Genomic DNA, 15,903 nt, shown 5'->3' with positions numbered 1-15,903 from the left:
CGTCTTCTTCCATACAGAGGGAAGGGATGAGTAGAAGAGATTAAAATAGAGGTTGCACAATCCTTTTAGCTGGTTTTGAGGGATGCGTTCTGCACGTAGACGGCAGGATTAGAGTGTCAAACATCCACAAACTAGCAAACTGCTGCATCCATCCATCCATCCATGCATCCATCCATCCATCCATGCATCCATCCATGCATCCATCCATCCAAGACAAGACATAATGAACTGTTATCAAATTTATGTCCACTGCTTCAAAAAAAACATCTAAATGTTCTAATACTAAAATAAAAATATAAAACTGCATGTAACAATTGAAAGTAGTAGGAATAATGAAAAGGTTGTTGCAGGAAATTGTATGTAGTCTGACACATCTTGCTTTGGAATATTCCATAAGGAATAACCAAAGCAGTGTTCAGACCTTACAATTCCTGACAAATATATCTGGAATCTTAAGAGAATGGGGCGCTGTGTTGATCTAATTGGCTCACCAAATGTAAGACAGCTTTATATTCTTGTCCTGGGACTCTTGAAAGTAACGATTTCTTTGCAGAGAATGAATTTTAAATGGGGATCTTGGGGAGGCAAAGGAAACGATGGTGCTTCCTTTGTGTGGCGTCTTCCGGAGTTTGCCGTGTTATGCTACAAGTCTCACGTGGCAGAGTTACAGACAGAGCTAAACTGTGTAATTTGGTCTGTAGAGGACCTCCATTTTTTATTGGATTTGCTTGGTTGGAGATGTTATTGGTTTGGTGTGCACTTGTAAAAGTGTGCAAGGCCCAGCGGAGCCCCGCACGGATCGACTGGCGTGTTGTTTTCGATGTATAGACCCGATATACTGTATATGAGCAGCTCATATTGTTTTTCACTTTCAGGCAGCTGCTTTTCTTGCAGCTTTTTGAGACTGCAGTTATCAGTAGGGGAGGAGGAGGAGCAGGGGGAGCATGGTAGAAGCAAAGAGGTAGGGGGTAGGGAGAGGTCAGTAGCACAAAGTCAAGGATTTTATATCTGCTGAGGGTGGACTGCTGTATCCCCCCCCACCCCCCACCCCCCCGCCAAAAATCCATATATTCAGTTTTCTCCTTCTGGTTCTGAATTTTAAAAAAGGTTGGTTTATACATTTTACCTGTAAACACAGCGAGAGGAGCCCAGTCTACTGTCTGCAGTACCTTTTCTTTTTCGTTTGTTTTTTTTATTACTGTGTGCTTCTGGAATAAAGCAATTTAGTGCGGTTTGGCTGCCACAGAGCCACAGAACTGAGAAAGAACCATAATTCCAGCGTTGGCTTCCAGCTTTTTTATTTTAGTATTTGCGTACAACGATCAATATGCTAATGACAAATTCAGTGGTGATCCTGTTGTTTTTCTGTTTTCCTGATATTGAAGAGGCTAGTGGAGGTCGGCTTGCAGGAGATACTGGAATAAGTAACATCATGCATAAATTAATTAATAATGCATGTGCCTCCACAGATTTACACTATTACAGTACTATATTCAGTCAATAGCTTTTGGATAGTGGTTAAACAAATAGCATTAAAAAAAGAAATTGAATGAGTGACAATCACTCTTTCTTTAATTTAAACCTTCTGTATGCAATTTAATTTCCCCTCTTTGGGCATTGAGAATAATTACACAGACACTTGTGGGCATGCTTGCCTCTGTGATGTTGCCTGGACCTCATACTGAAGCCTCACCCGTTGCTATGGTTGCTCCCCTCTAATGGTTTGGAAAACCAACATTTGGTGAAATGCACTGGAGAGCTTTAGTGCTGGTTTTTGTTCCCTTTGGATAGTGCCAGTCGGAACACTCCTCCACTTCAGCCCTGCTGGCTTTTGAAACACTGTAAGTATAGGAGTCAGTCAGAATGGACTCTTATCTATTGTTTACATTGCCGATAAGCTATATCATTTTGGCTTCATCCAGGTATAGCTGCATTCCAAATATGAAGTATTTCTCTTATCAGACTTTGTTTATGACTGATCCAGAAGTTGCTGATACACTGTATTAAGATGTACAAAAACACACCAAAACCCTGTTAAAAAATGGGTTTTTATGAGATCATATGTGAGGATATGATGGTCAAGTTCAAAGTAAAAGCATGTTTTCATTAATCTTAATGAAAACTAAACCAATGCAGTTTACAGTGATGCTGATGAGGGTTTGGAGGCGTTTTGATGGTCATGTGGTTTTACCTGGTTAAAGTGTAGGTAGGTGTGAAAACATGCTCACTGTATCCAAAGTCAAACTTCATTAAAGCCTTCATAATATCTCACTATAGATGTAGATGTTACCCTATAGGTACCATTTAAAATGAAGCCTTGGCAGAACCGTTAAATTCACTTGCCACGCTTTCCTTTCAAAGCTATTGGGCCACCTTCTGTGCTTTCTCAGACAAACTGTAGGGACACTTAATGCACGTCTGCAAACACAAGTGGCCACAGGAGAAACGTGGCGGTCTCCAATGCAAAACTGCTTTCTTGTGATCAGGTCTCTCGAGATGCATGTTAAGATGAGGCCGAATGATGCAGGGATGTCGTGTGGTGAGGTCATGCTATGTTCTTTTTTCTGCCCCTGTCCACGGGGTTATATTGTGGTGCCTCTACTTGGACGCTGAGGAGAGGATTATTGGAGCTCGACTGCAGTAGGCCTTTCAAGCTGCTCTGACTCAGGCTCCAGAGGACTAACAACAAGTCAGACTCCCTTAGATCCAGGGCAGCGGGGCCCAGGGCGGACGCTTTGATGTGGCCAACCAGATTCTCATCTGGAGGGATAAGATGGGGGGGTGAATTGACGAGAGCAAAAAGTGTAAAGCGTAAAGAGACAGCCTGTCTTGAGGTTAGTTTCACTGTCAGAAGCCAGTTCAATTAGAGATGATGGGGAGAAAAAAGCTACATGTGGAATAACCCTACACATGTGGAATAACCAAGATATAAGAGTCAAGGAAAAGGTATGGAGATGACACAAATCCTTCAAATGCTAATGCAAACATCAAAGAGAAATGGGGGGAAAAAGAAACTCAATTGCAAAGAAATTGAATTTGGGGACATGTCTAAGCCACATGCATAATTCCACCCGAATCTCTGTGTACAAGTAACCAATTATATTTGCTGCAACTAAACACAGAAGCAAAGATGAGCAAAGGGAAAAAAAAGCCTTTGTCCTCATAAAATTAACACGTACACAATCGAGAACAACAAATAAGCTCATGTTTGTGTCACAGGGAAGAAACGGAGGATTCATTTTACGGCGTTTGTTCTGTATATGTTGAAGCCTCTGAATTATTTGATAATTCAGCCTGCCTCGTTTAACATGCACGCTGTCAAAGAGGATTACGGGATTTAGAGTTTGTCCGCAACATCAGTCCTGCTGAGTTTAGCTTGTCCTATAGGCTGAATTTAAATGGATCTTTTAAAGCTAATACAGTATATGACTCAGTAAATGTATTCAAATGCACCCAGGACTCTTGACAAATTTCAGTTACAGAGAATCACTGGTGTCATTTCAGTGTGCTTGTATTGTATTTACCTTTTACTTGGGCGTGCAATTCCTTAATGTAACCTAATAAGCGGATGCCTTTTTTCCCCCCGCCGGGTGCAGAAGCAGCAGTTTCAAACACGGTGCCAAAATTTCCTTGTTTCTCATACTTACAAACATTCTTCACTAAACTTCATAATCTGCATCAGATTTGTGCCCTTTCGTCTGCAGTTCTCAGTTTATTTCTTTCAGCAGTGCCAAAAAATGAATCTTTAACGACGCACTGGGAAATGTTCCAGGGTTTTAGATCCTCTGGCGACTCTCAGACCTCACACGATAGCAAAAACAGATGTGTAACCTGACTGCAATCGGATTTATACTATATTATCAGTCAGTCGGTCGGTCAACATGTGCATGCAGACTTGAACGCTGTAAGCTCAGTCGTCAAGGTCTCACATTTGTTCTGCTGCAGTCACTTGGACTGTTTTTAATGTCCTGTGAGAAATGTCTTTTTTTATGTGGTGCGCTGGTGGTGGAGGTGCTGGGGGCGGTGGAGGGGTCGGGCAGGGGGGGGCGGGGGCTGGCGGACAGCTGTTTCCCATCAGTGCTCGAGTCGAGCAGTCAGCCAGTCGTGGCCTAGGAGAGCGACAGGCCGAAACTCAAAGAGGTGAAAATACCTCCAATTAGAAGGTCGTCCCAATTTGTTCCCCCATATCCTCGTCCTCATCAGCGCCTCAGGCCGACGTGACCAGCGCAATGTGCAAATCCCCGGCCAGAAGTGAAAGAGCCGCCACCATCTGGGAGTGATTATGCCTTTTCCTCATGGTTTTCCATCTTTTCACCTCAGTGGAGCTCTGCCGTTATCCTCCCTCCATGTTGGCTCAGCTCTTTTGGCTTGTTCAGGTTCTGGTCCTCCTCCACCCCCCCACCCCCCCTGTAATTCAAGACTGGCTTTTCTTAAGAGCACTCTTACACACATTAACGCATTGTTCACCTCCCCATAAGTAAATATTAGTTGGCAATTTTAGATATTTGCTTTCATTCCTCATGTAGATGACGATCTTCTAGGATTTCACCGTCTCTTTGGGATAGTAGTTTCATTCTAATTCCGTTCTCACTCCGGTTATAATTTGGAATTTGCTCCCCTGGTTTTGAGGCACTCAGATGAATGCAGCTTATAGTGGAGACAGGAAGGAATTGCCTGCAACCACGAGAAATCGCATCCCTCTGTTCGACCTCTTCGCTTCAGCTCTCTCCAGACTCGAGCTTGTGGAAGGATGATGAATGGCTGTGGGAGAGCTCTGCTGTGAGCTGCTGGAGCCGTCTGGATCTCACCTTTCTGCATTGTGCTCTGAAGCCGTTTGCAGTATCTCCCTGTTTTGCTGTTAGCCATGAGGTGGCTAGCTTTCTCAGCAGATCAGTGAAGGATGATCACCATGATGGATGGAGTAAAAACTGCAATAATGTTTTCTGGGTTTTTGTTTAGACAAAGTCAACCCAACTTTAACGTGCATGGGAAATTTGGCTTGAATCCCTCTTGAACTATTTCTTTTTCTCTCTGTGTTTTAGTTTTACGTGATGACTTCCGACAGAACCCTGTAGATGTGATGGTGGCAGTGGGTGAGCCCGCAGTGCTGGAGTGCCAACCACCTCGTGGGCACCCTGAACCCACAATCTCCTGGAGGAGAGATGGCGCCAACCTTGATGACAGAGATGAACGAATTACGGTAAGACTATGGCTCTACGTTTGCAAGAGCGACCTCTTCCTCAAGAGAATTTAATGAACAATTTTTCCTTTTTTCCTGATAGCATTCCACACTATGCCATGTGGTTGGTCTGGCCAGGGCGAGTAGTTCTGCCAGTCCTGTAACACAGAATCCCAACCAGGTTTCCGCTGCAACATTAATTATGGGAGCGTTTGTGCAGATGTACACATGATATGCATGCATTCTTGTTCCCTGTCGGGAATCCTGTCTAGCCTTGTCTGCAACAGTAGTCCCAGTTCAAAAGATCAGCTTACTTTGACAAAACCTTGGTTGTGATGTGCTGGTAACAGTTCGGGCTGTTGCATGACTGGAGGATGGGCAGGACTCTCTTACTGAAGCAGAGTTCCCTGAAAGGATTTCCACTGATTTGAAATGAAGGAACTAACAATGTGTCTGTTTACGTGACCATAAAAATACGATAACTAGGAGTTATTAGATTGTTATAATCAGATCTGACGTGTTTACGTGCACAACAGAAATGCACTAGCTACGATATCCCTGGTTTACATGTTACAGTCAGTTTATTGAATGTATTTCTGAGGACACATGTTTGTTCATGAAAACATAAGACTGAAGGTAACGAGGCACGTTGTGGAGTTTCTGCCACATTTTGTTGTTTATTTGTTTATTTACATATGTGCAGATGCACAAGAACTGAAGGAATGTGAGTAGATTGTGCACAGAACATTACATGGGAATACTGGGAAAATAGCCGGCCATGTTAATCAGATTTCTCCTAATCAGATGACATGTCACACTGTGCTGTTTACATGATCACATTCATAATCTGCTAACTCCCAGAATCTTCTGGTCATGTAAAGGTCCCAGTGATACAAAGATACAGGTTGCCTGTGTTAAGGTTTTTTTTTTAAATTTTAGTTGCATATTGCAATTTTATATGCATGATCCTGCACGCACGCAAACACACACAACGTTATATTTCTATATATGTTGCAAATACTTTACCCAACTCCTTAACATAACCCTAACATCTAAACTAACTAACCCCAACCCTAGCTTAACTCCCTAAACTAAACCCAACACTAACCTCAACCTTATTACTGCAACCCTCAAACCTCTGTAACCTTCAATAGGCCTTTGAAGATGTGGGGGCCAAGATGTGGGACCTAACAAGATCCCCCCCCCCCCCACTCATGGTCCCACTTTGCAAACATGGTCCCACTTTGCTAGTAAGATCAGGATTTTGGTTCTGAATATTTTTAGTTAGTGTGAGGCACAGGCACACACACACACACACACACACCCGCACACACACACACAGCTTACACAAGTGTGGAGTGACAGGTAGAGTCCCCTGGAGCCTGTGATGGACAGAACCGTTACCTCTGATTTAAAGCGAGGCCTCGATCAGGACTGGGAGTGGCTCCTCTGAGACAAATACAAAGGCTTCCTTTGGCTTTGTATCTTCGACATGCCTTTTTTTTGTCCCCCTTAATCATCTTTCCCATTGAACTATGTCTTTGCCATGAGAGTTCACCCAAAGACACCATTTAATGCACAGACCAAAGGAGTCCACCACAAATTATTCAGGCCTCGCTGCTTCAATACAGATGAGTTTACTCCTCAAATCTGTGTGAGCAACCCCCACAAACATGCAAATTTTAAAAAAATCCCACACTTCTAGTCAGTATTGTACCAGCCATGAATGATTACCTTCTCCAGGACTTTCACTGGCACTGGCTTATGTTTTTGTCTGCATCTGACCTCGGGAATGGGTCTTTTTGATGATTGATTTTTTCAGATTTTCTACCTTATTCGACAAGCATATCACAGTGCTCCACCTCCAGCTCACTCAGGGCTATAGAGGAAGTTAATTACAGTGACTGAATCACTGAAAAATCTGGTTCTGGAGTTGTCATGGAGGCATGCCAGTCAGTGATAATGGTGTGCACTGATTTGCTTCCAGTATTTGTGTTGACACCGGCTAGAGATCGGTCGTGTTTATATTCCTTGAAAAGCACTCGACTAATGTCACCGCATTGCCTCACACTGTGACACCAGTTCATTTAATATGTTGGCTATTACAAAAGACAAAGCTCTTTATCTGGTGTTAGTACAGCCGGCTGATTTTAATATGGCTGTGCTTTTAATGAAAATAATACCACTGAATGACAATGAAAGATTATGAGCCAATAATATGTATGTGTCCGCTGACATTTAAGTAATTGGAAAATGTCACACTGAGTCTTAAGTGAGTCCGCACGTCCAAACTTAAACCATTAAATACTGACAGGAACGGCTGCCCCCTCCCCGCACGCGCTCCTTGTGTTACTAATGGCTGGCATTGTCTGTGAAAAACACAAACAACCACAAATTACGCCACACTGAGTCAGGTTGTTCCCTTCAAGCCACATCATTTGCAGCACATTTGGAACCTCAGCCACATATTGGTCTGGTCTCAGCCTTTTATTTATCCAGAGTATAAAGAATGGATTGTTTTATTGTAAAAGGGTTAGCCCGAAGGGGCTGACTAATACGTAAGGCTGTTGAGTTCATCCCTGCAGCATCAGTTTAGTGATGTGTTCCACCCATGGTTACTGCAGTGTGCTATTGTGTAAGGTGCTGCAGTGTAGAAAGACACTGATGACCTGCTTCATGGACAAAGCAATGCAAGCAGCCCCTGACCAGTGACTCACCTGTGCTACCACACGCTCTGGTTCTCATACATACATGCGTGAAAAGATTCTGTGGCATGGAATGAAAAGTAAATCTTGAATTGGATTTTAATTGACATCCCCAGTGCCTGGGGATAAAGCGCTCAGATGTATGGGTGTTCTTGAACTCTCCTATATATGCATTTGAGGTCTTTAAGCCAGCCTTTCTCGTCCACCTTCGTGCAGTTCTGTTCCGGCATCACCTGTGACACCAGGTAGTTGTTGAGCAATACAGTAGCGCATAATCAAAGAGCCTGAGGGGGTGTATAGTGGGCTGGGTTTGAAAGGAAGGAAAATAATATGGAGCGCCTATATCGTGTGTGTGTGTGTGTGTGTGTGTGTGTGTGTGTGTGTGTGTGTGTGTGTGTGTGTGTGTGTAAGAGAGAGAGTATAGAGACCGAGAAAGTTTTCGAAAGGCAAACTAGTCTGATTGAACATCTGAAGAAGGTCTCTACAAAGAGCCGGTGCCTCTTCTCCTCCTGACTATAGCAATAGCTATGAATTATGTAATTTCCTAATGAGTGACCTTCCATGCGGCTCTGAGGCAGCGCCAACTCTGCTCCTTAGATAAAGAGATGCATACAGATGCACACAGCCACAGCTTGCTCCCTGCAGACACGGTGAAGTAATTGCCTTTATGCCGTACTTTCTAGACATGTACTTGCCACCGACAGGCCAAGAACACAAAGGATGACATAAATGTATTTACCGTACTTCCTGTACCGCTACAGATCCGCAGTGGCAAGCTGATGATCACCAACACCAAGAAGAGCGATGCTGGGAAATACATCTGCGTTGGAACCAACATGGTTGGAGAGAGGGAGAGCGAGACTGCGGAACTCACCGTGCTCGGTAAACGGCAGCGCTTCCGTCCTTGCGTTTCACTGACAACACTCCACTCTACACTTGTGTCGGTCCAATTATCCAGTCAGTTTAAAGTGAGTTGGCAGAGCACAATGTGTTTTTCTTTTACGTGAGTGGAGGTTTCAATGCATGATTGATTGCATTGATTATCCGACCCTACGGTATGCCAGGTTCGGAGAGGCAGTCTACCAATCATAGCTCAAATGTTTCAGCACTTCCCAGCGCCACCCTTCAATAATCTCTTTCCCACACACCTGTTTCCAGCTTGTTCTCCATCCCCCAACAGTTTCCATCAGAACAGAGTCCTTATCACTATCTCGGATGACCTTGGTTGAGGAAGGGAGTGCAGAGCTCCAGGAAGCATTTTAGTGCTGTTATTCAAGCAGTGCTTTTTAAGAAGACTTGAGGCAAGAAGACAAGAAGACTTGTTCATGAGGCAACTTCCTGTGTAGAGAAAACATTTCTTATTATTTATCTGTGGTCCACTCCGACAAATCAAGGTCAACAGATTGGGAAGTAAACGATGAGGATGAAGATGATGCCAACCATCCTGTTGGGAGGAACAGAATGAAAGAACCTCAGTCATTTTCAGCCCTCCCATGTGATTCTACTCATTAGTAATTGAGTCCTGAGGCCCAAACGCATCTCCAGACAAACAAGCTAACGATGAATGCACACACCTTACCGTTATTCAAACATTGAGCTGAATATGTATTAAAATCACATAGAATTATTTCCTTTTGCAGAATGTTTAGCCAAGCAGCAAGCTTAATTACTTAAGCCAGTGATTCTCTTGCTGCGGCTTACTTTTCCAGTAGAACCAATTTCATCATGACTTTTAAATCAACTTATGTCATTACAATTTCTGATCCTGTTTCAGTTTCTGGTTTGTCTACCTCGCCAAATAGATTTCCTGTCTCATCGGAAATAAAGAGGGAATAGTTGTGATATATACTGATTGTATTGGTGATGCCTTCCAGAGCGTCCGACCTTTGTGAAGCGGCCCAGAAGTGTGGTGGTGCTGGCGGAGGAGAGTGTCAAGTTCCACTGTGCCGTTCAAGGAGACCCCGTTCCCACTGTCCGCTGGAGGAAAGACGACTCCGACCTGCCCAAGGGCAGGTAACCCACAACGGCACGCGTGTTAATTGACCGAGCCGTTGTTGCGTGATATCCTTGTCTTCATTATTTGTCTGGTCTTTATTTTTACAGATTTGAAATCCTCGAGGACCATACCTTGAATATTCGTCAAGTGACGTCTGCGGATGAGGGATCTTACACTTGCGTGGTGGAAAACATGGTCGGAAAGTCGGAAGCGTCTGCCACTCTCACTGTTCACGGTTAGCATGATCCGCCATTCGATATGTCATCGCTGCCATTTTGTTATTCTCAAAGATTTGCTCTCAAAGACAGCTCGTTGGAGCCTAAGTGAAGGAGAAACCTCTTCTTGTAGTGTCACAAATTATCCAGGCAGCGACGTTCACCTTGCCTTTTATCCAGACCTAGATTTCAAGATTGTGCCTCGGGCTGCTGTTCCTCTCAAGACAGTACAGACAGAAAGAGTTATCTCCTGGGTTTCTTTTGATACCTTTTAACTTCCCTCTTTTGGCTCGTTTAATGACTGCCGGAGACCATAGTTCTAAAAAAGAAAATAAAAAAGCAGTATGGGAGTCTGGAGCAGCTACACAGTTTTGTCCCAACTAAGCACTAAATGTGCTCATGACCACAAAAGATGGATTCTGAGCTGTGCTGCCGCAATGACACCCTTTGGTTGGGGGGAAAAGCCTGGGACACGCACATTATTGCACCAACGGAGACATATAGCGCATACACCCCCATGCTAGGGGGACATAGAGGGTGAAACTGATCAAGGGAGCAATTGGCCATAAAAATGGCAAAAGAAACAGAAGCATTAGGCATGTTTCATATTGGAATTAATATGCTGTCTGCAGATACAAAAGCTCTATCATTGCTCTGTAGTTAGACCGATGTGGAACATTTGGCTGATATTCAGCCGCTACTATTTGAAACAGATGTAGCGGGGCGAGCAGTGTTTATCGTAAGATTTGGCTAGTGTGAAGTCCAAGGACTTTATAGGGTTGCGCAGCAATGCACCAACAGCAGCCAGCATGCAGTGCGAAACATGGTCAGAAGTGCTTAAAACCCAGATTATCTGCTGTTTTTCCCTCTGTTCTGAGTACACAAAGGCTACACAGTAACCACAGTTATCCTGCCGCAGACGTCGCAAAACCAACTGTTAGCGAAACATGCATTTTATGATAAATCTAGTTTAGAATACAGCGGTTCCCATTTACTGTAAGATAGACAAGTGTGACTGGCATTTAAAGAAGTAGTGCTGCTTTCATAGCCAGGATGTTTCACTGAGTGTTCAAATCTCAGAGGCATCGATTAGTCTAGATGTTTTGGATATAATCTGTCCATTTGACCATGACCTAAGCAGTTTGTGAAGAAGTCAAATGGACTGATGGATGACTAGAAGGAGAGAATTCAGACAGAAAAGTCAAAGCTCCTTCATCACTCATTCCACTCCTCTCTGTCTTTTTTCCCCTCTGTAGTCAACACGGGTAAGTTGTCACCCATCCATCATCCACCATCGAGCGCATCCACCAAAACCAGTATGTAATTAATGCCATTTACGAGAATTGAGTAGAAATATGCTCTTTTTTCATAAAAAAGGTAAATCCTGATTATTCTGGCAAACTTCATTTAGGTAATTGAAAATGAATGATGGGGTTTAGGCTGCTGCGTGAACGTGTCTTCCTCCGCAGTGCCCCCGGCTTTTGCTGTACGCCCCAGAAACCAGGAGGCAGCAGTGGGCAGGATTGTTACCTTTCAGTGCGAAGCCACTGGTAATCCACAACCTGCTATCTTCTGGCAGAAGGAGGGAAGCGAGGTGAGTTCAACATTTAGACTGTTATGATGCTGAATCACTGTGCTCAGTCCATGAGTTTCCGATCTCTATCTCCTCCCCAGAGTCTCCTCTTCTCCTACCAGCCTCCTCAGCCCTTCAGCCGCCTCTCGGTCTCCCAGACGGGTAGTTTGACCATTACCAACATTCAGCACTCTGATGGCGGCTTCTATAGCTGCCAGGCTCTCAACATCGCCGGGAGTGTCATTACTAAAGCCCTGCTGGAGGTCACAGACTGTGAGTAACAGGAATGGCGGGCGGGCTGTCCTCAGCATATTTTCTTTTAGCACTGAAAAAAACACACACAACCACTGGCCTTGGTGACAGTTTGCAGAAAGCCGCCATCCAGGTGTGGTAGTTGACCTTGATTTGGGAGTGGTGGGATTTCAGGAGATGTTGTCTGCACGCTGGGCTCAAAAATACTCTGTTTCCATGGTGACCATCGAAGAAAGGCGTCTGCCTTTATCTCGTTTAATATCAACATAAAGATGAGGGGGAATAGAAAAATGTCCGAGCCTTCTACCTCAGCTTTTCAATGAAAAAGCTTCTGTTGCTTCACATTATTTATTTAATATTTGGAGGCTGACGGGTTGACAAAAGGTCCCATTTTAAATATGGAATGTGGTCTGCTACCTCTATACATACCTTCTGTCCTGAAATAGCTGTTAATTGTAAAAAAAAAAAAAGAGAGAGAGAGAAGCAATTTAAAACTGCTTGGAGGGCTGTAGCAGTAATTACACGCCACCACCAGCAGCAAAGTTGAGAAGCCCCCAATTAAATCACCTGCATGATGACAAGAACCAGAATCCGGGTAACTCTGTACATAAAACTGCTGGAAGTCCACACGCTGATGCATCCACTCTGGAAATTCTGTTGCAGATAATGCAGGTAAAAAAAAATAAAATATAGAGATAAAATTCACCACTTGAAAGCCCAGTGCTTTTTCCTGCACCTGCTGCTATCTGCTCTTCCCTCCCCCCAATTTCTGTCCATCCAACCACTCTTCTTTCATCCGCTTTTGGAGTGGCACATTTGTATGGAAATCACAGGTCCACATTACCTCTGGCAGTTTGCTAGGTGTGCCCCCCCCCCTTTTTTTGCTAGTTTTTAGAAAAAATATTTAAATATTTATTATTTTTTTATCTAAAAGCCTTCCCCCATCCACAGATGGAGAGAGAAAGAGAGCAAAATGAGAGCTGTGTTATCTAAGTGGAATTGTTATTAGCTGGGCTTCGCCGTCGTGATTGGAGTCAGCTCCTGCAGAACCGAGCAGAACGATTAGTTGCCCTCCGCTGGAGGGGAAAAGTTGATTTCTTTTTCCTTCGCTTCCTGCGCGGCCACATAAACCTATTGTTCAGTCTTTACCAATTCGCCCCTGCTATCTTTCACATCTTATCCGTTTTTGATTCTATTTTTGGCAACAGTTTACGATTATTTCCCCTCCTTTACTTTTTTACCTCCAGATTTTGGCCTCGTGTCCTATTGTTGCCACACCGTGTCATTCGCGATATATCCGTGTGTTCTTTATTTATTAGCTGGAGCCGAACACCCTCCCCCAGTGATCAAGCGGGGTCCTCTCAATCAAACCGTGCCTGTGGACAGCACGGTGGTCCTGAGCTGCCACGCGCTCGGCTCTCCGCCTCCCGCCATCCACTGGAAAAGGGACGGTGTGGTGTTGTCACCGGTAGACTCTCGCATGTCCATCTCAGATAGGGGATCGCTGGAGATCCGCTACGCTAAGGTAGGCGATGAAGAGTTACAGACATGTTGGTTTAGAAGCTGCCTTATCGATGCTGATAGCTGTACTTTCACACCCCAGCTGGGAGACACAGGCTTCTACACCTGTGTGGCTTCTAGTCCAAATGGAGAGGCCTCGTGGACCGCACACCTACAGGTGGAGGGTAGGTTACACCTGCTGAGGCGCAGGATGGAATGAGTGAAAACGTTGTTTATGCCAGGGTGGGTTCCTTCTTCCTGCAGAGTTTGGAGTTGCCGTTCACTCCGGCCACCCTGCAGATCCGGACCTGATTCCGGCAGCTCCATCCAAACCTGAGGTTGCCGACGTCACCCGCACCTCGGTGACGCTGACGTGGAAGTCCAACCCCAGTTCGGGCGCGGCGCCGGCGTCGTACCTCATTGAGGCGTTCAGGTTTGATACTGTGCATCCAAAGTTAATGGCATTGCGGTGTCGCACGAGCAATCCTGGTGAAAACTTTGTTGTCAGGCCTGAACTGTTTATCTTGACATTTTGAATAAAAATACCCCCCCACACCCGCAAACAGCCTGAAAAAACAATGGCAGCCGCTGGAACACTGTAGCCGTGGCTGCCCGCGCCACAGTCCAGCATGTTTGAACTACTCAGTAAATATTAAATCAGCTGATGCAAGCCGCCTCATATGTGTGTGTTTATCCTCCGCCGGCAGTTACACGCTAGGCAGCAGATGGGTGACCCTGGTGGAGCATGTGAAGACAGACACCTTTGTGCTGAAGGGCCTGAAGCCTGCTACCGTCTACCTGTTCATGGTCCGAGCGGTGAACTCTCACGGCATCAGCGACCCCAGTCCCATCTCCGACTCCGTCAGAACACAGGGTCAGCGTGGGTGACACTATTACACCACCAAGGGGTAAAAACAAAATCAAAAATGCCCTTTTACCATCTTGATGTTCCAACAGACAGCCCTTCCACAATACCGGGAGTGGACCACCGTCACATCCAGAAGGAGCTGGGAGACGTGCTGGTCCACCTGCACGCGCCGACCATTGTGTCGTCTTCTGCCGTCAGGGTGCAGTGGACGGTAAATATGCAAGCACGCCGTTAAATGTAAACCCTCGTCGATCAAATCAAGGCACAAAAAGGGGCCGCGTTTCAGGGGCAGATGCCCTTTGAACAGATATACAAAGCACAACACTCCAAATATTTTGGGGGAAGCAGCGAGGAGGGATCAGACTCCTGCTAGAAGCTTTTAAAAAGATTTATTGTGTGATGACATTCCATTTGGTTCTCTCTAAACATTTATCAGCTGATAATAAATCCGTTGCTCTGAGAGGTGAATTTATCTCAGGCATGATGCATTCCGCTTTGCTCCATGGACATCTTTTAAGGCATCATTTCTCATAATTATGTAGTCTAAATGGAAATTGGTTTGATTTTAACCAGAGCTGTGCTGAGGGGGAAACTATTAATAATCCCGTAATATTGTGGTTTACAGTGAGGATTCAGATAGGAAAGATTCTGATTTGTTCCCGGTGGAAGTTCAGCATCACACCAATCAGCTACTGGCCGTTTGTGACAGTATTGTGAAAAAAATGACATCTTTGCAAGTTGTTGTGAAATTTGTCTCTGGACTAGGTGGAGCAGCTGTCCCCGTACATTCAGGGCTACAAGGTGTTTTACCGGCCATCTGCTGATCACGGTCAGCCGGAGGGGCAGTGGAGCATCGTGGAGGTACACGCCCCCCGGGAGGACGGGGTGGTGATCGGTCAGCTGAAAGGAGGCTCCATCTACGAGTTCAAAGTGCGCCCCTTCTTTGATGAGTTCCAGGGGGCTGACAGCGAGGTGAAGGTGGTCAGGACACTGGAGGATGGTGAATGAAACAATCTTCTTTTTCCCCCCTTTAGAGTAAAATATCACTGAGAAGAATTCTATGAACAATCAGGGGGTCTAGAATGTACCTAGGAATCAAGTTATTTATTCTTAAAATAAACTATATATTGCATGGTCTTAGCTCCTAAAAGAGCACCGCAGGGCGTCACAGTGACAAAGAGTGACGTCAACGGGACGGCCATTCTCGTTGCGTGGAAACCACCCCCGGAATGGGAAGAAACTGGACGCATTCAGGAGTACAAGGTAGTTGTAACAGGAAGCTCTTACGCTCACTGTGTTTTGGCGTGAAAAGGTAAACAGTGTGAATAATTTCTCATTTCAGATCTGGTGCCTCGGTAATGAGAGCCGTTACCATGTGAACCAGTCTGTGGATGGATCCACCTACTCTGTAGTTATTCCCAGTCTGGCACCAGGGATCCGCTACAGTGTAGAGGTCGCAGCCAGCAATGGCGGTGGTCCTGGGGTCAAAAGCAATGTCACTTTCTTTCAACTAGGTGAGATAACCCTCACCCACTCAGAAAATGAGTCAAGCTTTCTTTTGTGCGAGACAATGTCAATGTTTTCCTACAATCATCCGCCCCCTGCCTCTCACCTG

General features: G+C 45.0%; 1 protein-coding gene across 1 annotated transcript in view; it reads left to right on the top strand.

The window, feature by feature from the left end:
• The window catches only part of LOC101061060 (roundabout homolog 1-like), a 68,194-nt gene that overhangs the window by 45,607 nt on the left and 6,684 nt on the right, over window positions 1-15,903 (top strand). The window contains exons 5-19 of the mRNA XM_011611468.2: window positions 5,043-5,200; window positions 8,646-8,766; window positions 9,759-9,897; window positions 9,988-10,115; window positions 11,352-11,360; window positions 11,565-11,689; window positions 11,770-11,941; window positions 13,240-13,445; window positions 13,524-13,605; window positions 13,685-13,853; window positions 14,128-14,294; window positions 14,378-14,499; window positions 15,054-15,288; window positions 15,430-15,551; window positions 15,631-15,802. Coding sequence (XP_011609770.2) covers window positions 5,043-5,200; window positions 8,646-8,766; window positions 9,759-9,897; window positions 9,988-10,115; window positions 11,352-11,360; window positions 11,565-11,689; window positions 11,770-11,941; window positions 13,240-13,445; window positions 13,524-13,605; window positions 13,685-13,853; window positions 14,128-14,294; window positions 14,378-14,499; window positions 15,054-15,288; window positions 15,430-15,551; window positions 15,631-15,802 — 2,127 coding nt within the window. The remainder of the gene's footprint in view (window positions 1-5,042; window positions 5,201-8,645; window positions 8,767-9,758; window positions 9,898-9,987; window positions 10,116-11,351; window positions 11,361-11,564; window positions 11,690-11,769; window positions 11,942-13,239; window positions 13,446-13,523; window positions 13,606-13,684; window positions 13,854-14,127; window positions 14,295-14,377; window positions 14,500-15,053; window positions 15,289-15,429; window positions 15,552-15,630; window positions 15,803-15,903) is intronic.

The sequence above is a fragment of the Takifugu rubripes genome, chromosome 15, assembly GCF_901000725.2.
Source record: "Takifugu rubripes chromosome 15, fTakRub1.2, whole genome shotgun sequence".
Classification (NCBI taxonomy): domain Eukaryota; kingdom Metazoa; phylum Chordata; class Actinopteri; order Tetraodontiformes; family Tetraodontidae; genus Takifugu; species Takifugu rubripes.
This window is presented reverse-complemented; position numbering and strand designations above follow the sequence as displayed.